This window comes from Spermophilus citellus (assembly GCF_964194105.1).
Source record: "Spermophilus citellus genome assembly, chromosome: 5".
Classification (NCBI taxonomy): Eukaryota; Metazoa; Chordata; class Mammalia; order Rodentia; family Sciuridae; genus Spermophilus; species Spermophilus citellus.
This window is the reverse complement of record NC_138186.1, coordinates 137,257,292-137,279,844: the sequence shown is the minus strand read 5'-3', so window position 1 is coordinate 137,279,844 and position 22,553 is coordinate 137,257,292. Positions and strand designations below refer to the sequence as shown.

General features: G+C 35.6%; 1 protein-coding gene across 9 annotated transcripts in view; it reads right to left on the bottom strand.

Moving 5' to 3' along the window:
- Positions 1-22,553, bottom strand: part of L3MBTL3 (L3MBTL histone methyl-lysine binding protein 3) — a 109,453-nt gene that overhangs the window by 32,926 nt on the left and 53,974 nt on the right. For all 9 annotated transcript variants that reach the window (XM_081295823.1, XM_081295829.1, XM_081295830.1 and 6 more), the window contains 5 exons: positions 17,564-17,640; positions 12,382-12,467; positions 11,420-11,530; positions 2,785-2,899; positions 974-1,076 (listed from right to left, as the gene is read on the bottom strand). In XM_081295823.1, coding sequence (XP_081151949.1) covers positions 974-1,076; positions 2,785-2,899; positions 11,420-11,530; positions 12,382-12,467; positions 17,564-17,640 — 492 coding nt within the window. The remainder of the gene's footprint in view (positions 1-973; positions 1,077-2,784; positions 2,900-11,419; positions 11,531-12,381; positions 12,468-17,563; positions 17,641-22,553) is intronic.

The window sequence follows — 22,553 nt, the reverse complement described above, 5'->3', positions numbered from 1 at the left end:
TTACAACCTATATAAACTTGGAGAACTAGATAAATAAGAAATAACTTGTCATAGTAGGTATTTCAAATAACATGAGTTTGAAACACACTGACAAATTATTATTTTAATACACACCAAATGGATGATGTTTTTGTTCCTTGGAAAGTTCCAGTTAAATCACAAGAATTTATTGGTATTTTACTAATATTTTCAGAATATCTACAAAGATCACCAAATCAACTAAACAATAACATTAAATTTAAATGTAGAGATTAGTTTCCTTTTAGTTATGAGCAAGAGAAAAATATTGAAAAACACTTCTCAACTCCACTTTCTCATGTTTGATTATATTTGTGCTTTTTTTGTGATCTTCACTGATAATCCACAATATTCTAACCTCTCATTATTCAAACTATTAAGTCACCCAATCACATAATATTCTACCAAATATTTTCAACAAGGCCCCTTCTCATTACTAATGACAAACTTAAAATAACTAGAAGCCACACATCTATAAAACAAGGCAGAATGCCACAAAAAGCCAAATAGCTGGAGTAAATCTATTTTAAACAATGAATGCATTTTTCTCCCAGCAAGATTTAACTTCAGATATATGCTTCAATTTTACACAATCACCATGGTAACCATGTTTCTTATAGAATCTAAATTTAAAGTTAGTTCACGTCTATTAGAATGAAATCATTACATACACACACACACACACACACACACACAGAACAGGAAGCCATCATATAACCATTTAAGCATTTGTCATGTGAAGGGCTGGGGTTGTGGCTCAGTAGTAGAGCATATGTGAGGCACTGGGTTCAATCCTTAGCACCGCAGAAAAATAAGTAAATTAAATAAATAAATAAATAAAAAATAAAGGTATTATGTCCACCTACAACTACCGAGAGAGAGAGAGAGAGAGAGAGAGAGAGAGAGAGAGAGAGAATAAGTGTCACGTGAGCAGTAGTGTATGCTGAGCACTTACCTGTGAGGGCCCAGGTGTCTGGCTCTCTTAAAATGGCCAATCCCTTTACATCCTGGGGTTGAGCATCCACCATGTTCTGAAGCTTCCATTAACTCTAATGGGCCTTAAAATAAAATTAAAAGAAAAAGAAAGTGGGACAAAAAGTTAAGCAGACATCAGTAAGAATTAAATGTTTAGGATCAGAAAAGGGGAAGAAAAAAGTCCTTAAAAATTCAATTTTTGAATCAACATATACAAACAGAAAAACAAGCAGATTCTATAAAAGTTAAAACCATATTAAAAATCTCTATTTTTATGGAGTTTTCTCATTGACTTCATTCACAACCTATACAAACTTGTAGAACTGGATAAATAAGAAATAACTTATAGGTGATTCGAATAATATGAGTTTGCAATTTGCCTTTAGTTCACATGATTTATCTTTCTTTCTTCAATAGTGAAATGGTAAACTCTGATCTCTCTCAGAATTCCATCAATTACATAAAATAAATCTTAATGAGAAAATTTTAAGCAATATTTATCAAGTAGATAATATAATTTACCTATACTCACACACTGTGAAAACTTCAAACACTATGTAACAATACAGGATAAGGATTGCAAACCCCCTTTCTGGCTCTTCTCTGTATTCTGACCTTTCATCTGGGCCACATAGGGGAAGCTTTACCCTCCCTAATGTGCCTCTAAACATTCAGATTCAATCTATATGTGTATATGCACACGTATCAAGTTTCTGGTTTTGTTTTGCCATATAAAAGGTACAATACAGATGTGTACTGCTCAGAAACACTCTCCTTTGGTTTTTAACTTGTCTTATAAATCTTCCCGTGGCAATATTAACATTCTTCATGACTTCTGTACAGTGTCTGTAGTATGGTACACCACAATTTATTTAAACAATATTTCCAAGTTTTGTTATTTTAGACTTGCTGCAATGAATACATGTACCTGTGTTGTTGTGCCCATAAGCAGTTTATAAGCAGTAACCAAAAGTAAAGTAAATAAAGAACATTGATATTTTTTTTAAAAAACCTGACTATAGTATATCATATTTCCTATGTTTTTTTCTAAAAGTTATTTCTCCTCCTCCAAAACTGAGACCATGATATGTTAAATACTCTGTTCATCTGTTTTTAAAAACTGAATTAAACTGAAATGTTTATTGACATAAATGTAGATTCCCATGTAGTTGTAAGTAATAATACAGAGGAAGATCTCATTTACACTGCCCAGTTTCTTATGGTAACATTTTGCAAAACTATAAGGTCTACATTAGGGTTGTACATTAAATTTAGATATTCTGACACACTGTCTTTCAAAAAGTTAGTGTGTGTGTGTACTGCATTGTATATATTTTGTTGTGTTGTTGTAGGGTTTTTTGTTTGTTTATTTTGGGCAGTACTAGGTATTGAACCCAGGGGCACTCCGTCACCAAGGTACACCCCTAGCTCTTCTGATTTTGAGATAGGGTCTCAGAAAGTTGCTGAGGCTGGCTCTGAACTGAGATTCTCCTGCCTCAACTTCCCAACTCATGAGGATTACAGGTATGAGTTGCCTCACAAAGCACTAGTTTTAGAAAGCAATGCTTATTTTTTAATAAAAGTAAAGGAATATCTATATACTTTTCCAGGCACTATTTTTTTTCCTTTATGTTTTTGTGACTATGATAATTAAAAATCTAATAAAAATGGATTATATAGTGTAGAAATATTCAGTAGAGATAAAAAGAGAAGGGGAAAGGGATTTTAAAAAAATGCACATGCTACAAAAGCAAATGGAAATATTTGTTCAAGTTATCCTGTGTCTCTTACTCAAGGGAGGCTGAAGAGGATGTCCAGTTTTGGAACACCAGCCTACAGGGTGAATGTCAGGAGAATCTGCATCTATCCAGTAGTCATAGCATCCATTCCAGCCATCAAAGTGAACCTATAGAACAGAACAGGACATTAATGGTCACAAAAATTCCTATGGTAGAAGTTCTGCCCATAGCATAACTTTATATACATTCTCCTAACTTACAAATTCATACCGTGAGACCAAAGGCCCTTTAAATACCTTCAACATAGTATCTAAGCAAAAAATGCCAAAGGCTTCTGAACATCAGTTCTACAGGTGTACTATGCATATCTTTCAACATTATAAGTAACGGGAGTACAGCAAGTATTACAGTATCTTCCTGTGCTCCACATCGAACACCCAATAAATATTGCTGAAACAACTAAAAAAAAAAAAAAAAAAACAGGGAAAAAAACAAGGGGAGACAGAAAGGAAGAGTGTAGAGGAAGACCTTCCAAGTAGATGTTAACTAAGGATTTTACAAAAGAATTCAATGCCCTCCTGCAAATATATCCAAAATACCTCTCCAGTAAATGCATTTTTAAATATCTTTTTTCCCTTGTAAATCAATACAATATCTCTCAAAGATACAAAGAGGTCAGTGTTGTCAACTTTATTGGTCACCATGTAAAAGGGCAGCTGGCCTTTCAGTCAATGTCACTAGGAATGAGTTACATCTTTTAGGTAGCATATATTTTTTTGATCTTTTAAAATGAGAGAAAATACTGAAATGCCTTATATATTTTACCTTCCCCCCCCCCAGTGATTTCTTTTTTAAAGTCTACAGATCTCTAACTCCTTCTAAGGCAATATATGCCAAATGGATTAAAAATTCAAATAATAAAAGCTGAAAAACAAATATTGTAGAAGATTGCATGAGTGAATTTAGTTGTAATCATGACAAGTCACCAAACTCAAACCCATTAAAAAATAAAAACTGATCAATCTGACTACGTAAGAGATGTAAAGCTTCAGAGTGGCAAATACAACCACAACAAGACGGAAGACCCACAAGAAACTTGAAAAACACACAAATTACCCAGGTGATCAAGTACCTTCTTCCTTAATCTTTATTAAAACATATATCAATATAAAAAATTAAAACTCCCAACAGAAATATGATAGACAGAAATAGCTCATTATCAAGAAAATAAATATAAGTGGTTGGTAAACAAATGAAGAGACAATTTCACTTAAAACTAAAAGAAACCCTACAAATTAAAGCCACAAGATGCAATGCTTCACCAGCTTGCCAAAACTAAAAATGCTCACATTTTGGTGACTCCTATTGCTGGTTAACTATGAGAATAAACGGACACTCCCATAGACTGCTGATAGGAGTGTTAACTGGTGAGACATTTCTTGAGAGATATTTGGCAAAAACAATCAACAAAAATACATCATCATTGACTTGATCATCTCAACAAAACAATTTGTAATAGAAAACAACTAGAAGTAACCCAATGATCCACTATCAGGAAACTGGCAAAATAAATTATGATATGTTCACAGGATAAATAGTATGCAATTATTAAAAGTACATACTTATGGGCTCAAAATAATGTCCTCTGCAATGAATCCACTTTCTCAAGCTTAAATTACCCCCCACCCCCCACCCCCCACCAGATTCAAAGCCTCACAGAATTCCAGGCCTGGAAGAAATCACAGATCCTCAGCACCACATACAAACAAATAAATATCAATATTCTCTCTCTCTCTCTCTCTCTCTTTTAAAAAAAATTCTACCAATAAATGAGTAATCATAATTTGACATTATAGTAAGTTTTAAGGATTCTAATTTTCAATTCATCAGAGTAGATCATCTTTGTTGTACTAGACAAGAAACTCTAATTATTTTGATCTTGCCATCCCTAGATTCTTTCTTTTACATAGGAATCAGTGTTAACATAACTTATGCTCCCTTTATTGTAAACAACAAAATTTCAAAAAAATTAGTATCTGTCTTTTGTAAATGAGCTCCAATCCTCAACAAGATAAGTGACTCTCTACCCTAGATACACACCAGAATTATCTATGAATACTGGGGGGAAAAGAGAAGAGGGAGAAAAAGGCAGAGCCCACCTTGGAGGTTCTTACTGCACAGGTCTGGCTTGGGTTGTGTCCACCTGTGTGTCATTTACTAAACTCCTTAGTAACTTTCATGTGCATTAAGAATGAAACCCAATGATACTAAGTAGGACATACTGTATGGCAATATAGTCTCCAAAAATCTTAATAGCATCACAGATCAAAGGGTTTCTTTTAAATTTTCCTCAGGTATAAATACAAATAATGTTTATATTGAAGCTATTATATCTAGTGATACCATATCCTTTCCAAGTTTTCATCTAAACTGACATCTTAGTGTGGCAATTTAAAGGTGATCTAAGATTAATATACCTTAGACACTGAAGATAGATCTAATACCATCAACAAACTACGCTAGTAGACAATCTGAAGACTTTTAGAAGCTAAAATTTCATGTATAAAATTTAGTTTAGAAATCAAGAACAAATGCATTCAGAAATATACTATCAGATTTATATAAATATGCACAAAAATAAGTATTAATCTTAACATTCTAACTTTAGAAGCCTAAATTTAAAAAAAACCATTAGGTAAGGTTGTATAGTTTCATTTCATCTTCGAAAACTTTTAAGACTTCAGTCTGTAGCATATTAAGAGTTTTTTAACAAACAAAAACATCATGTTATAGAAACGTTTAGTAACCATTCTCCTTTTGCTGGGTACTACCCTGAAATAAAGCCAAAGGCCTAACAAGAACAGCAGCAGAGAAAGACACATAAACATATCATATGACACATTTACAAATTTTACAAACACAAAAGAGAAATATAAAATTATTTGGACACTATTCTATTGTAACAGTCCTGAATTAAAAACAATTCAGCAACACTGTTGAATTTTATTATATTTCTAAGGGAAACAGAGTATTATTGATCAGAGCACAGAACAGATAATGTAACTGTTTAAAACTATTGTTTAGGAAACTGGATACATTTTTCACCTAGAAGTATAATTTAAACCCTTTAAATTGTATACAGTGACAATTTCAAGATTAAAAGTTATGTTTTTAGAAAGCACACTATTTCTTTAAAAACAAGAAAAGATTTGGCCAGCTTTTGTTCATGTGAAGGCAACTCAGTAAACACACCGAAGACCCAGGAACTTACCTCCAGTCTCTCCTGAAATTCAAGTTATACTTGAAAAGGCATCAACCCACAAGGACAAACTAGAAAGGAAAGTAGCTGATAGTTGGGAAATGACAATGATGATTCTGGGAGGAAAAAATAGGCCAAGGAGGTGCTGAACTACTTAGGGGAGTGGAGGACTGAAACTCGGGTGCCTGCAGAGGGGATCAGAACAGAGCTACTCCGTTCCCCTGCAGAAGCTAAGGAGGACATGGGCTGGATACCACAGGTGGGTGAAGAGAAGGGTCTCAAAAAGGGCAAGACTGGTTTCCACTCTGAATATGGGACTGCTTAGAACTTTATATCTGCTCCTCCACTCCACCCAATTTGGCAAGGCCCTTTTCAGCCACCCTACAAATGAGCAAAGGTTTGCTTTCTAGAGAAAAACCATCATGGGCATGTGATGAAGTGCAACATGGATCATCTCACCCAGCAGCAGCCAAGTTCAGCATTCCCCCAGCTGCAGACCAGCAGAAACCGATAGGCTCCAGATGCCAAAGGTGGGGATCTCTCTGGGAGAAGCCTGCCTCTTTGCTTTCCTATGCCATGGCGCAACCTACCAGTCAACCCAGGATTTCCCCTTTATCAGTTACCTTAGGTACAGTGGTCAAAAATATTAAATGGTAAATTCAATATTTTTAAAAAGAGAAGGGGAGAGAGAGAAACCGCATTCACATAACTTCTATTGTGAGATCTTCTTAAAACTGTTCTATTTTTATTAGCAAGTAGTGTTAATAATCTCTTATGCTGTCCCTAGTTTATAAAGTAAACTAACCACAAGTATATACATATGGGGAAAACTGTGTGGGGGGTGTCAGTACTATCTGTGCCTTGACCACCACTGGGGGGTCATAAACACGTCCCCACAGAGAGGAGGAGCAACTCTAAGTCTACCCATGAAAGCAGGCAATGTATGGTACCTCTTTCTTAATATGAACAGAATCAAGGATCACTAGACATTTGAGGAGAGCCAACAAAAGCAGAGACCACGCTAATTAAGAAAGAAATTTGCAGGAAATAAGCAAGGAACAGAAGAAAAACCATCACTTGTATCCTCAGATTAAAAAATAATACTAGGACAAGATATAAAAAGAGATACTATTTGAAAAAGAAGAGGACCAGAAAAAAAAATCTTAATTTTTTTTTTTTAAATCACAGGCGTAATTTAAAATGCAATAGGAGGTTTGGAAAATAGGCTCAGTATTTATAAGCACTTAGAATTAAAAAAAATAAAGAGAGTGAGAGAGAAAGACTTGCAGAAGAAAGAAGGAAATAAGAGGGTCAACCCAGTGCAGTACCAGAATAGCAGGACTTCCAGAAAGAACAGAGAGAAGAGGAAGCTATCAAAACAACAATAGGAGAACATTTCCAGAAACTGAAGGACATGAAGCTCCATGGTGAAAATGCACAAGTACTCTGCCTGACAAAGGAAAAGACCCTTGCAACAAGGCACACTACCACAAAGCATCAGAACATCCGCCAGGCAAAGACGGACCTGAGAGCTTCCAGAGTCAAGAGGAACATCGCCCAAACAGGCAGAATCAGAATGGGCCTGGGTGTGCCGAAGCCCAATGCCATGTCTGAGAGGAAGGCAGAACTGTGTTCTTAACACCCCAGGGGGAACAGCTCTTTACCCACAACATCTCGCCTAGTCATGGTAAGAGTCAAACACAAAGCTGGCATGCTGGCATCTTCAGACATGCAAGGAGTCAAAAAATCCGCTTCTTATACCCCCTTTTCTTAGGAAGACACAAAAAGACATGCTTCAGCAAGATAAGTGTACACAAAGAGAATCAAAGTGTGTGACTAGACTTTGAGATTTTCAGGAAAATGAAATACAACTTAGTCGTGTGTCAGCAAAGAGAAGTCCCAGGCTTAGACTATATCCACTCAAGAGGCGGCTGCTGAGCTGTGGGGAAAAGATTTCAAGGAAAGAAAGAAAAGAAAAACACACTTGAGCTTCTGACTCCAAACACAAATATTGGAGCATTTGTTAAAAAATTCATGAGGAAGCGGAAGATTTAAAAAATAAAATAAATTATGAAGAGATTATCGGTGCTCAGAAAATCAAAAAGTCTTAAGAAAAGACTACTTGGCACAGTAGTACTAACTCATAATGAGAAGAGTGAAGGAGAAAAAGGAAAGAAAACCAAACCAATATTGTACTGCTGAAAGAATAAGGGAAAATAAGAATGGCTTAAGATATAAATCCCATTGATGAGAGAATAAATTAGTATAACTACTATGGAAATCATTATGGAGGTTCCTCAAAAGACTAGGCATGGAACCACCATATGACCCATCTGTACCACTCTTGGATATTTATCCTAAAGAATTAAAGTAATCACACTGCAGTGATATGTGCATCCCCATGTTTAGAGCAACACAACTCACAATAGCCAAACTTGGAACTGGCCTAGGTGTCTGTCCATCAAAGGATGAATGGATAAAGAAAATGGTGTGTGTGTGTGTGTGTGTGTGTGTGTGTGTGTGTGTGTGTGTTTTATTCCGCCATAAAGAAAAATGTAGTTATGTCATTTGCAGGAAATAATTGGAACTAGATACCACCAGGTTAAGTGAAATAAGTCAAATTCAGAAGATGAAGGGTCATATGTTTTCGCTCTTACATGGAAGCTAGAGACGAAAATGGAAAACAAAGATGTGGGATCTCCTAAACATCAAAGAGAAATCAGTGGAGGAAAGGGACCAAAGGATGAGGACAGAAAGGGAGAGGGGAATGTTGTGGAGTGGTATTGGTCAGATAATTTTGTCATATGTGTTCATGTACGATTACATAACAACATATCCCATCAATATGTACAACTATAATGCACCAATAAAAAAGTGTGGTAAAAAAAATCTAAATTCTGAACTATCATAACAGGAAGAAGCCTTACTTAAAACTGGTGAACTGAGAAATTCCAGGATATATAATATTTTAGAAAACTGTAGATAAAACATCATAAGCAACCACCAAGACTGAAAGTTCTTGCCTCTGGGGAGCCAGACTGGGGACTGGAATGGATGGAGAAGGACTGTATTATGTTCTGTTACAAAAACATATGATAGGAAAACATTCAGAATGTTTTTCATCAAGATGGTCTGATAAAATATCAGATTTTAAAACTTTTTATTATAATAGCCCAAAGTGTGGAATATTATATATTGTTTAACTTAAACATTGAGATTTTTAAGACTTGATTTTATCTCTGAGAAACTTAAAATAATAAACTACACTAATGACTTAAGTATATATTTTCCTCTTCTTTTTCTTCCTTTGCAAAAAAAAAAAAAAAAAAAAAAAAGAATAAGCTTTCCTTTTGTATCACCTCTCATATTATTAGAAAAACTCCTACTGTTGAAACCTTTTATATTTTTACAACCTCCAGTGAATCTGGAAGTGAGTCACTGCCCCTGTTTACTGACCTTTAAAGGTGATGATACATACGAAGATATTTGTACAGTGTTCACCTTCAGCTGTGACATTCATTCCAGTAATTATGCAAAGGTTATCATCAACTGTACAGCTCACAACCAGTTCTTTTGGGGAGTGTCAAGTACTGCCAAGGATGTTGTTTTGGAGGAAGGATTCGGTTTCAAGTAAAAGGCTGGATTCTAGCCTAAACCTCTCCTGTTAACTGAGTCCTCTACTTGAGAGTGTTGAACGCCTCTGGGACAAAATTTCCTCATATGTAAAAATCAAAGAGTTAACCTAATTTTTTTTTTTTTATTCTGAAACTAATATATGTTCCTGAAACCATTAACAAGAGAAACCTAATGATTTATTAATTTTGGCAGATAAGCACTGTTATTACTACAATATGTTTTTTTCCAGAACTGTTTAACTGTTCTTCAAAATAAAAAGAAAAAAAAATCAAATAATATTATACATAATGTTAAACTTGAACTTTTTACTTCTCAATATTAAACATGTATCTGAAATGCTTCATTTTAACATCATGTAGATCTACTTTATCTTGCCATTGGTGCCTGTGTTGGCCTTGGTGTTAAATCAGCGTGTTGTTGCCTACTTTTTTTGGTTATTCCCCAACATAAATTCCTATGACTAAAATTCTTGAATTAAAGAATGAAAAATACTCTAAGATTCTGGTGCCAAAACTTTTCTTCATAACAGCTGGGATATTTATATTCCTACCAGTCATTATGTGAGAACAACTTTTCATGCACCTAAACTAAAATCAGTTGTACTTTTCAATTCTGTGCAAACTGACTTATAAAGATAGTATCATGCTTAATTCCACATTTTTTTGATTGCTGGTCTATATTGTTTTTAAAAATACTTCTACATCTAAAATATTCTGGTTACTTTATGATTTACACCAGAACCAAACACAATTGATAAGAAAATGCACTTGAAAAAGATTAACACAGGCCTCACATTATTTCTAAAATTTTCACAAATGTTACATGATTATGTAACCTTAAGTACAATTAAACATTAAAATTTATATTTTATATAAATACTACATTGGTTTGGTTTTTTTCATGTTATTTTGAAATTTATTTTCTCATACGTTATCTCATTAGTTAGTGGAGGATGTGATTTTCTTTTTAAAATGAGCTTATGATTAAGGCTCCTATAGCATGGAACTGAGACTTAGTTCTGCCACTGCCAGTAATGAATAAAGTAATTCATTTAATCTTTCTGAGTCCCTGACTCATTAATAAAATAGGGATGAGAGCACACATCTCCCCACGTTGCAATTACTACAAATGTCAACTAATGCAAGAACACTGCTACCCTGTAAAATGCCATGTACGACGAATGTCTTGCTGTTATGACTATTATTATCCGAACAGTAATTCCAAACAATCCCATGAAGGAAGAAAATGGATGCTGTTCTGGTTGAAAAGGGAAGTAAATGTTGAAGCCAGAAACAGATAAAACCTTCAACAGTGCCCCTAACCTGGAACCCTATACTCGCTGCACCACACTCAACAATAAGAGGTTTTTATGAATCTCCATTTTTATTTATCAAGCTATTTATCTTTATTTGTCCTGTATTCAAAGAGAGTATATTCTTCTGAAAAGACTACATCTAACACACCTTACAAGAAACATTAATTATTTTTAGAAAAACATACTATTGAAGAATGAAGATATGTTTTCTTTTGAACAGAACATTAGTTTATTGTATCTACATTTCTCCAAATACTCAAAACCTTAAATTGTCACTTATAATTAAAGAGAAAATGTCTGAGGTAGATTCAAGGAGAAAAACTTGGATGAATACTGACTTTCCAAGAAGCATAGTCACTAACTTTGCGTATTCCTATTCCTACTGTTTAAATACAGGACTTTACAAGTATTTTTCTGAAGTTTCCAGGCATGGCACCTTGTAACAAAAGCCAAAATCAAAGCACACAGAGTACTTACTTTTATTCGGTGATCATCCGTGTCTGCGACAGTTGCTACTCTAATAAACATGGGGTTTCTTTTGTCTACAACCTCAAGCTTCATTTTTTTCTGGAATCCATGTGGAGGTTTCTGCCATAACAAAAATGTCATGAAGTGAGATTCAGAGGAAGAGCAGGTGGGCTGAATGTTACAAAAAATAAGAAATAGTTGAGCTATTTAGGGAATCAGCTTTTTAAACTCTCAAGCTCCCAGACTGGCTCTGGATGGCACCATTCCTATCAAAAATTACTATCCCAAGGACACATGCAAGAGAAACAGTCTGAGTGCCTAGCTGTGGACTGAATACGTAAGGCTGAAGCAAAGGTATTTTAGTTATTTGATTAGCTATAGGGACGATGACAATTTTTAGCTAGAGGTAGCTCAGCAAAACTCAACAAGCATAAAATCCAATTTTAAAAGGGGGAGGAAGAATATTCAAGTGGCTGAGACAAGACACCAAGACTAAGAAGTGTTAATGAGAGAAAAAAAGCAGAAGAGAGCTTCAAAAAAAGAAAGAAAGAATATTAGCAAGATACAACAGATCCTACAGCACAGAAATGGAAAAGGGGGACCCAGAGCCACCTCTACCTCAAACCCCACAGACACATGTTATAGGCAGCAGAAGGTGAGGGGATAGCTGGGCACAGTGCAGGACTATGCAAAGCTTATGTTTTGTAAGCTTCCGGGCCCTTTTCTGTAAAACGGAAGTGTGTGTGTGTGTGTGTGTGTGTGTGTGTGTGTGTGTGTGTGTATACCAACAACAAAAAGCCAGTAACAATTATGACTTACAAAATTTTTAAATTTTAAAAATATCTCACTTATCCTTTTATTTTCTTCTCAAATGTTTACGAGGACATCCTCTTTTTGTTCTTAAATTTCAGTGAATAAATAATATCATCAACACAAATTAAACAAATATAGTGCAAAACACATCATCTCACCACTTTGAAAGCTCTTGCAGGAGCTGGTAAAGAATTTGTTTCTTCTAAATATTTATCCCAAGAAAAATGTTTCACATTTGGATATCCTACAAGATAAAACAAAAATATTATATCCTATGAGTTTTAACCAACGATAGTGAGAATAACAAAATGCTCTATGAAAAAATTATGAAATATTGCTACCATAATAATCTAGGCAACTCTTATTCACATGCACATAACATCTCTAAATCAGTCACACACTCAGAACTATTTGTTTTTTTTAATTATTTTTTTTAAAGAGAGAGTGAGAGAGGAGAGAGAGAGAGAGAGAGAGAGAATTTTTTAATATTTATTTTTTAGTTCTCGGTGGACACAACATCTTTGTTGGTATGTGGTGCTGAGGATCGAACCCGGGCCGCACGCATGCCAGGCGAGCACGCTACTGCTTGAGCCACATCCCCAGCCCCAGAACTATTTGTAATAATCACTTTGTTCTAATCTAGATCATGATTTCTCTATCATTTTTCAGATGAAAATTTTATATATATATATATATATATATATATACACACACACACACACATATATATGTGTGTGTGTCATTTACACTCTCAAAAAAGGATAGGTTTAGACATAAGACACACAAATACATTTTAATCTAGCAGTTGTATACCTTACTAACAAAATTTCATGTATATGTATGAAGACAATGCATAATTATTTGTAAATGTGAAAGTAGAAAAACAAATTAAATAGACACTCGATATAGAAATATGCAAAAATGTAAAGTACACATGAAATAGGATTTATTAGAAAGAATAATTAAGATTTATACGTGTTAATATATGATATTCCAGATACCTCCTCATACTATAAGGTCAAGGAAACACACACAGATCACAGAATATTATTAATAGAAGGTACAAAAATAACTATCATTTCCTCTCTCCCACTGCTTTTTGTTTCCTCCAGAGCCTAAAATCCATTAGGTAGGCATGAGCAGACATTAATGGTGGCCCAGTAGGATAGGAAATTTGCTACACAAAGGGGACTGAGAAAATAGGTAAACATATTAGAGATAATGGAAGCCAGGTTTCTCCCAGACAGAGAAGAAAGGCATAAATATGGACAGAGTAAAACTGGAATGAAGCCAACAGTATTGGATCTGAATCAGAGCTAATAGTATCAATCCATGGTTTCAATATATACAGATGCAGAAACAAATCAAAATATAAGTTTTTGTATATATTCACATATGTGTATATATTTCCTAAGTCCATTGAGAGGCCTGCGAAACTCCAGTAGCAAAAAGCACACCTAGCAATCAGATCTTAAGTTTCTAAATTTCAATTTCGACAACACCAAAAAAAAAAAAAAAAAAAAAACCCACAAGGATCTCTGGAGAAATGTTTGACTGTAGGACTGGGTCAAGGCAAGCTGAGCCAGAAAGTATGATGCTCTCAAAAAGTGCTTAAGATATGTCAAAGGGACAGGTCTCCCAATTGCTAAAATTTCACAAAAATCTTACATGAAAATAAATAATGCCACTCACTGATTAAAAAATAATAATCTATGGGTCCAAACACATAACTGAATGAGTAAAGGAAAAGTGAGAAAGCTAGTCTTTTCAGAACAATGTTAAATAATTACAAAGAGTTATGGAATAAGAATAATTACATTTTATCAACTTAGAATAATAATTCATACTAGAAATATCAACAGATGCCAAAACTAGTGAATAAGACTAAGACATGGGATAGTTAAGGAATCTCAAAGTGTATCTCCAAACGCTACATATTAATTACAAATAAGAAAATAACTACATTAGGTGAGAAACCAGGCAAATATGACCATTATCAATTAATGATAGGAAAACTGACATCATGTATCAAAATAGAGGATAGAATGAGAACAAAATGCATAATCTGCTTCTGATCATGAGGAAATACAGTCGTACTGAAGTAACAATCTATAAAATGATTTATTTGTAACTCTCAAACATATTAAGGTCAGAAAACTCAAAGACAACTGAGGGAGACTACAGGGGTCTGCTATTGATGCAAAGCCTAATCCTTTTGCTATAAAGGATATCATTGGGACAACTGACAAACTTGAATCAGTTTCTGGGTCAAGCTAGGGTACAGATAAATTCTGTACCATCCTTGAAACTTTTCTACACTTGAAATGTTTTAAAAGCACATACGCAAGTCTATTTCTATCTATACATTTTTAAAATCTGGTTTTAAGAAACATAAGTTGCACAATTTAAGCATTTAAATCAGAATACTCTACTAAATAAAACTGATTAGTTGGGCATGGTAGTTCATGCCTGTGATCCCAGTTACTTGGGAGGTTGAGGCAGTAAGATTGAAGGTTCAAGGTCAGTCTTAGCAACTTGGTGAGATCCTATTATAAAATAAAATTTTAAAAGACTAGAGATATTGTTCCATGGTACGGTGCTTTCCCAACATGTGCAAGGGTCTGGGCTCAACCTATAAAACTGGAAAAATAATGATACGTAGACAAACATGTGAGCACACATATAGGGAAAAGTGCTAATGACAAACTAATATTGAAGTATTAAGAAAGAAAGTGAAATAAGCCAATCCCCAAAAACCAAAGGCCAAAAATTCTCTTTGATATGCAGATGCTAACACACAATGGATGGAAGGTGGGGGGAGAACATAAGTTCTTTGGATTAGACAAAGGGGAATAAAGGAAGACAAAGGGGAATAGGAGGGGTTAGGAAGAGGAAAGAGGAGAATTTATCAGACATAACTTTCCTGGGTTCATATATGAATTCACAACCAGTATAACTCCACATCATGTTCAACGACAAGAATGGGATCTCATTAGAATAATTTATACTCCATGTATGTTTAATATGTCAAAATATATTCTACTGCCATGTATATCTAAAAAGAACAAAAAAATTTTAAAAGATAACAAAAAATAATTTTAAAATGTGAAGATATTAGTTTTGGGGGAAAAAAAAAAGTAAAGACAGGTATGTTTACAGAAAAAGTAACACAGGGCCAGGAGGGCTGGCTGGTCAGGGGATGGACTCATTCTTGAAGCAGCCAGGGAGGTTCAAGAATAGCTGCCCAAGGCACCTGGCTGATCAGGATTTCTTTTCAGACAGGCGGTGGGAGAATGAGTCAGGAATTTCCCTTTACACCAAGGGTGTCCTGTTTTGTCATGGAGCAAAGAGCAACATCAGCATATGCCCAGTAAACCACTCTTATAATCTGCAGGTTGTGGTTGTATTTTTTATTGTGGTAAATTACATGTAATATAAAATTTACTATATTAATCATTTTTAGGTATCCAGTTCAGTGGCCTTAAGAACATTCATTAGGCATCATGTACTTTTTCTTCTTCCACCAAATTATAAAAGGCAATGAAAGCACACAATTATAAAAGGCAATGAAAGCACACAACTTCTCTGATAAGAAGTTGGCAATAATGTCTTATACCATCCCTTCCCAGGGTACATCACCAGGAACCTCTGTTCACTGTTTTTTTTTTTTTTTAATATTGTAATTTATTTTCTCCTCTTTTGTTTCACAAAGCTCTTATACTATTGACATATGGCTCATTGTTTATTTACCAAATTTTTTAGTATGACCAAAAATGTTATAGAAAGAAGGGATTGATATAAAACTAGAAAATATTAGAATTTAGAGTTCTAGAGTATAATCTAAGAGTAGTTTAGATGAGCGTGACAGAGAACAACTACACAAACAGCTAGCTTATTCTGTAAGCTATGGGACACAAGAGGGCTGAATACCAGGCATTTCCAGGCAACACCATATTTGGGCAGTGATACCACTAACACCTTCTGCTAACACTTCATAACTTAAGTCTCTTTCATCTTCAAAACAACCCTGTAAATTAGGTCAGAGGCTTTCCTTTCCTCCCTTTAACATATCAGAAAACTTAGAAGTGGAAGGGACTAGGCTCACCAGCCACAGGAATGGTTGGTCCCCTGAGGAAGAAGATCAGACAGTCTAAGTGAGGACAAGCCTTGAAATGAAATCAGGCCCTAGAATGGAACGAGACTAGCATTTAAAGCTCCAAACTGAACCTCTGCTCTCACCTGCTGTCAAGCTGAACCTCTGCTCTCACACGCTGTGGACCACATTCACAAAACAGCTCCTAGCAAAGCTAGGCCTCCGTTTCCTGTGACTGCTGAGCAGCCACCTCCTGTGCTGTGAGGCTTTGTGTTAGCCCGTGTCCCTGCCTTTCCCTACCAGTAGGGACTATGACACCATCCATAGCGAAGTGCTCAAAAACACAGTCTTGACTACAACGAAGCTGCAGAATCTGTTCTTCACCACACAAAAAATAAATTCAAAATGCCACAGAACAAGGATGCAAGCAAGTAAGTTGGGAAGGCCGTAAGGCCAGAGGCGGACAGCTGGAGGACCAGAGAACTTCAAAGAAAAGAGAGGTACCACTACTATAAGGTGCAAATCTATTTCTGAACCAGGAATATCTCTCTCTCTCTCTCTCTCTCTCTCTCTCTCTCTCTCTCTCTCACACACACACACACACACACACACACACACAAAAGGAAAAGGGAATGTGTGAGCTCTAGGTAAAAACTTTAAACCTTCAAGTGCTCACTTAAATATGAATGGTGTGGCCCAGTGTTAGGTATAATTATAACACACCAATAAAAAGGAAGAAAAATATGAATGGTGTGAATATCATGATGCACCCACAGAGCTGTGTCCCCCCAGGCACCTTTCTGTACTTGTTGAAGCCTAGACAACTCACGTCTGCAGTCAGAGAATATCTTTAAATTAGACAATATCTTTAAATACTAATATAAAGCCTAGAGATGAATTTCAAGTTAAAAATGAAAGTTCCTTGAAAGCACAACTTATATTTCCAAAGAAGACAAAAAACTCAAAAAACTGAGACTGATACAAACTTAGCCAATGCTTCACCTACTTGAAGGGACCTCAAGGGTCAGTGAGCTAAGCTTGCTGCATGTTTTACAAACACTGTGCGACTACAGCACAACCACACTTGTTCACTATTATTACCTGTGGCTGCTTTTGTGCTATCACTGAGTTGAGAAGTTGTGACAGACTCTACAGCATGAAAACTTAAAAATATGTACTGTCTGGCCCTTTCCAGAAAAGGTTTGCTGACTCCTGAGGTATATGAATGATACTAGACAAACACAAACCTGGTGGAGTAATAAGGGTCCTTCTATGTTCTTTACACCAACCAACGGGATGAATGTGGGGACTAGATGCTTCACACCTGTAGGTTACATAAATTTAAAAAATGTAATTAGATAAACTCACAAATAATAGCAGAATTTTTTTTTAAAAAAAGGTTAGAGATTCTGAACACTGTTACAGAGTTCTGCTTATTATGGTCAAATTCGAAAACAAATTGCTGGACTAAAAATCTTTCGCTCTTCCAATACATCAGTACCAAGTAGATTTTAGCAAATAGCATATGCTTTTGACACCATGAGGTTTTCTTTGCCCCACTAATTTTGTTATTTACTGAAACTTCAAAGATAACATTAAAACATTACAAAGGTAACATTAAAATTCGGAATTTCCATTATGTAGAAAAATAAACTTAAGACCATGTGCACACAAGAAAACTAAAATTATTTCACAGCATATGTTCAAAGTTGGGAAGCTCAATCACAGTCAATCACATGCTATTTCCATTACCCATTAGAATGGCAGAGGCCAGATACTAGAACATGCTGTTTCTTTCCTCACCTCTTTCTTCTCCTCTCTGTTATCTTTACTACAGCCACATATGTATTCTTCCAGAGCCTTTCTATCTATATATAAATGTACATCTGACTTCCTCCTAACCATACTTTTTCTATGTATTCCCCACCTCAACATGCAATATGCTTCACCCATTCACGTGCACACTTCCTCATTCAAATATTGAGTGTCGATGATGTGCCAGGCACTGTACAGAATCTGAGGAAAGTGTGGCAAATAAAACAGATTAAAAGTTGCTGCTCTCACGGCATTTGCAGCATAGCAAGAAGAGACAACAAATAAACTAACAAAATACAGTTGTCCCTCTGTATCTACAGGGAATTGGTTCCAGGATCCCTACAGGTGTCCATATATACAATGGCACAGCATTCACATACAACTTCTGTGTCTACCCTCCTGTATACTTTATCTCTGTTTCTTCAAACCCTTCAAGTCTTTGCTCATGTGGTGTCTTACTTGAGAACCTGTTTTGACTAGGCTATATAAAAGGAACACTTCTGCACTTACATAATTGACTCCTTGACTACATTTTATGTCTACATAGAGTTGTGCCACCAAAGTATCTATATAGTTTGCCCTTGTTACCACTGGGCTCCACATCCACAGTCAGCCAACCACAACTGAAAGTGTGGCTAGATCTGTAATGGTTCACCTAGACTGAACATATGCAGGCTTTAGACCTTTTAAAAAATGTTTCTAAACAGAACAGTATAGCAACTTTTTACATAGTGCTAGTACTATACTAGATACTACAAGTGTGCCAGAGATAAAGAGAACTGAGCCACTTAAACATATATGAAGGAAAACTATACTGGACAGAAAAGACAGCAAGTCCAAAGGTTGTGGAGTGGGAACCTGGCAGGATTATATCAGGAATAGGAAGGAGCAGACTGAGGGAAGCAGGACAACAGAATACGATGTCAGACAGGAAGGGTCTTCAAGCCACATTAGGACTAGGATTTTACTGGGAGTAAACTAGAGTTTTTAGGCAGAGAAGAAGATTAACCTGGTGAATGTTTCAAATTTTTCTGACTTCCACAAAGACAGTAAACCACTCTGGTGGTCAGAAGGCGACTGCAGGAGTGGACAACGGTGGCCTGGGCCACAGGCATGCTAGCCAAGAAGTGATCATATTTTAGACATATATTTAAAGAGAGAACCCAAAGGATTTACTAATGGATTTAATGTAGAATGTGAGTCCACTGAAGAAGCTGAGACATCATAAGGCTCTGGGAACGCACAACAGGAAAATAGCTTCTGTTTTCGGAGGATGAGGGAGACAGCAGACACAATCACTGGTGTTCCAAGTGTTGAATGAGGAATTCTGTTACTGACATGTCTGACAGATAATAAAAGATGTCAAATAGATAACGATCACAAACCCTGGAGTTCAAGGGCAATATCAAGGCCCTTGCAAAAATACAAGTTTGGGAGTCACCAATATCTGAGATCATATTTAATACCACAAGCAGAGCTAAGACATCTAGAGAGTAAGCAGAGTAGGAGGCAAAGTCCACGTAGGACTGATGGTAAGTAAGGGGAGAAAAAAAGAGAAGAATGAAATCAAATGGGTCACATGCTGCTGACAGACCAAAGAGCAGAAGAAACAAGAATTGATCACTGAAGTCTTCAATGTAAAGGTCATTAGTATCCTTGACAAGAGCTGTTTTGGTGAAATTGGGGATGGAAAATAGCAAAATACTGAACAAACTGGGTTTAAGGGAAAATGGAAGAAAAGAATGGAAATGGACATAAAGAAAATGTGTTTAAGGGATTCTGTCATAAAAGAAAGCTGAGAAATTAATCACTAAAGAGGAAAAGAGAAGTTTTGCTTTACTGTTTGAGTTGTGAACTTAGGGGAAGATCGGTGAGGTATTTTGGGGAATTCTTTATACTATTTCATAAACCTTTTTATGTTTAAAACTACTTGAAAATAAAAATGTGCTTAACGAGATGAAAAAATAATTACCGGATTTAGGCAAGAAGTACATGCCTAGCAAATTCCTTAACAGGACATTGTTTTAGATGCTAGGGATACAATGAGTATTAAAACAAACAAAAACCCTTCTCTTATATGGCACTGGTAGAAATAATTCAATAGAGAAGGTTATCTACTGATGAAGAAGAGAGAACTGACTCAGTGAGAAGAAATGGAAACCAGTCCCTGAGAGGAGAGCCCAGTCCCTGAGAGCAAGGCGTGTCACCCACAGTCAATCTATGGGTGGAAATGAGAGGTGCTGCCATGAAGAAGTCTCCTCTGCTTTTTTGGTTTTTTCCTTCCCAATAAAATAGGAATCAAGGTATCAAGAAAGAGGGAGGATAGGAAGAAGATGTGAGAAGTCCGAAGCAGGGAAAAGGGAGAATGAAATTTAGTAGTTTGGAAAAATAGACAAGGATAGGACAGGACTCCTAGCTCACTTGAGGTTGGCAGCCACCAACAGCAAGTCGACCAGTCAGTGTGCCATGTGTCTTTCTCCAGGTTTATTTAACTGCTCCCCTACAGGAATAGAATGGGCAGAAAGTTGGATCCTACTAGGTTTGGGATTTTGCCAGGCAAATACAGTATAAGGAAATGAAGGCTATCTTCATAAGGGGATAGACACAATAATACTACAGAATGCATAGGCACCTAAAGGTAATGTCACAATATGTTTTTGAAAAGTGGTTATGATAGTTCCCCAGGTGTGTTCTCAAAGATGATAGGTATCCTTAAGTTAAAATACATATTTTTTCATACTTAAATTTTTTGACCATGTGACACAACATAATACTTCTCAGAGATTTACATTCACATGAGCATACTAAAGACTATGAAGTTATTCTATAAAGAAACCAGTTTTGAATTGTTTAATGTAGCATTTCCTAAAGACAGTTAATGATGAAAGCCTGCTTTGTTAAGCAAACTATGAATATCAGTTTGGGAAATGTTGGTCTAAAAGATGCCAAGGAGCCCAGTCTTCCTCTATTCTCCAGGCTGTATTTATTCTGAGTGATCTGGAAGTCTCAACACCATCCTTGAGATGGGAAACCAGAAGGTAGAAAGCCAGAAGGGCAGCAATGGTTAGAGTTTCCAGCAAATAAGCAAGTCTAATGAGTACTGAAACACAAAGGACTTGTTCAGAGTAAATGAGGTCAGCATATAGTCACCACCTACAAACCAACCTTCCAGAGGATGCAGCCTTGTGCAGTAGAACATGATGAGTTGACATAACCACTATAGCATGCTGATTTTTTTCCAGCACTTACTTCAGTAAAATATACCTTGAATTTTACAGTTAGATGTTTCTTCCTTTCTTCTTTTATTCTTACATTGTCTCATACCTTCCCCTTCCACAGATGACCATTTTTATTTATATATTATAGGTGTGTATATCATTATTTTAGGAATATGCAAGAAAAACAAATACTGCTAGGTCAATGCCAAATGCATATGGTAATCACTATATTTCTTACATTTTCATAAAATATATTTCAATGCAGAATTCCTTAAGCTGCATTGTTATGAACTGCATAAACAGGGTTATGGGGCTTTATTTCCAGCTACCCTAATGTTTTTGTAAATATTCACTTTGGTTATGGATTATTACTAATGACGAATTGCCTTTACTCTAAAAAAGGAGGCTAATTTACATATGGATTCAATAAATATATGACAACTGTCTGATTCTTTCCTTCTCACTCTAATACAACTGTAGAGTACTTTTTAAAAATTATCTACCAGACTCAGGAAGATTCCTTTAAAGAACATTAAATATTAATAACTCTGTTTTTATTTTATTGGTTTTTCTCTTTAAATAATAATTAAGGAAAATACCATGAGCTATTATGGCCACTCACTCCTGTACTACCTTAGTATTATACAAGATCTTACTATCTATATGTTGATCAAAGTTATTTTAAAACAAGAAAGCCATCTCAATAGAGAATATAAAAATAGGCCCACTTTTACCTATTTTACTTAAACGCTCCCAGTAGCAAACAACACTTCATTCAAAAGTGAGAGGCTGTGAAGCCCACTGCAAAACAAGTCATCTCTTAGTCCCACCTAGTGTTCAAAGGCAGAACTGTCACCAAAAAAGAAAAGAAAAAAGGAACAACCAGTGGTGAAAAGTTCAGCACATCACTGATCTCTGTACCCCTCTATCTTAGGGTTTTGTGTATATCATGAAAGAATTTTTTAAAAATTAAAGTACAGGCAGATTATTAATGAAGACTGTTAAGAGTCAATCAGATCTAAACTAGTAGATAATTAAAAGGGCGAATAATTATATGAATAAAATCCATGAAAAATCTATGTTTATTGTGGAAGGATAAAGTGAGCAGAAATGAAGATCATTTATGGAAATGTAAAGAAGCTAAGTGACTTCACCAAGCCCTTGAGTTGGAAAAAAAAAGAGATCCTCCTTTTATTTTGTTTAT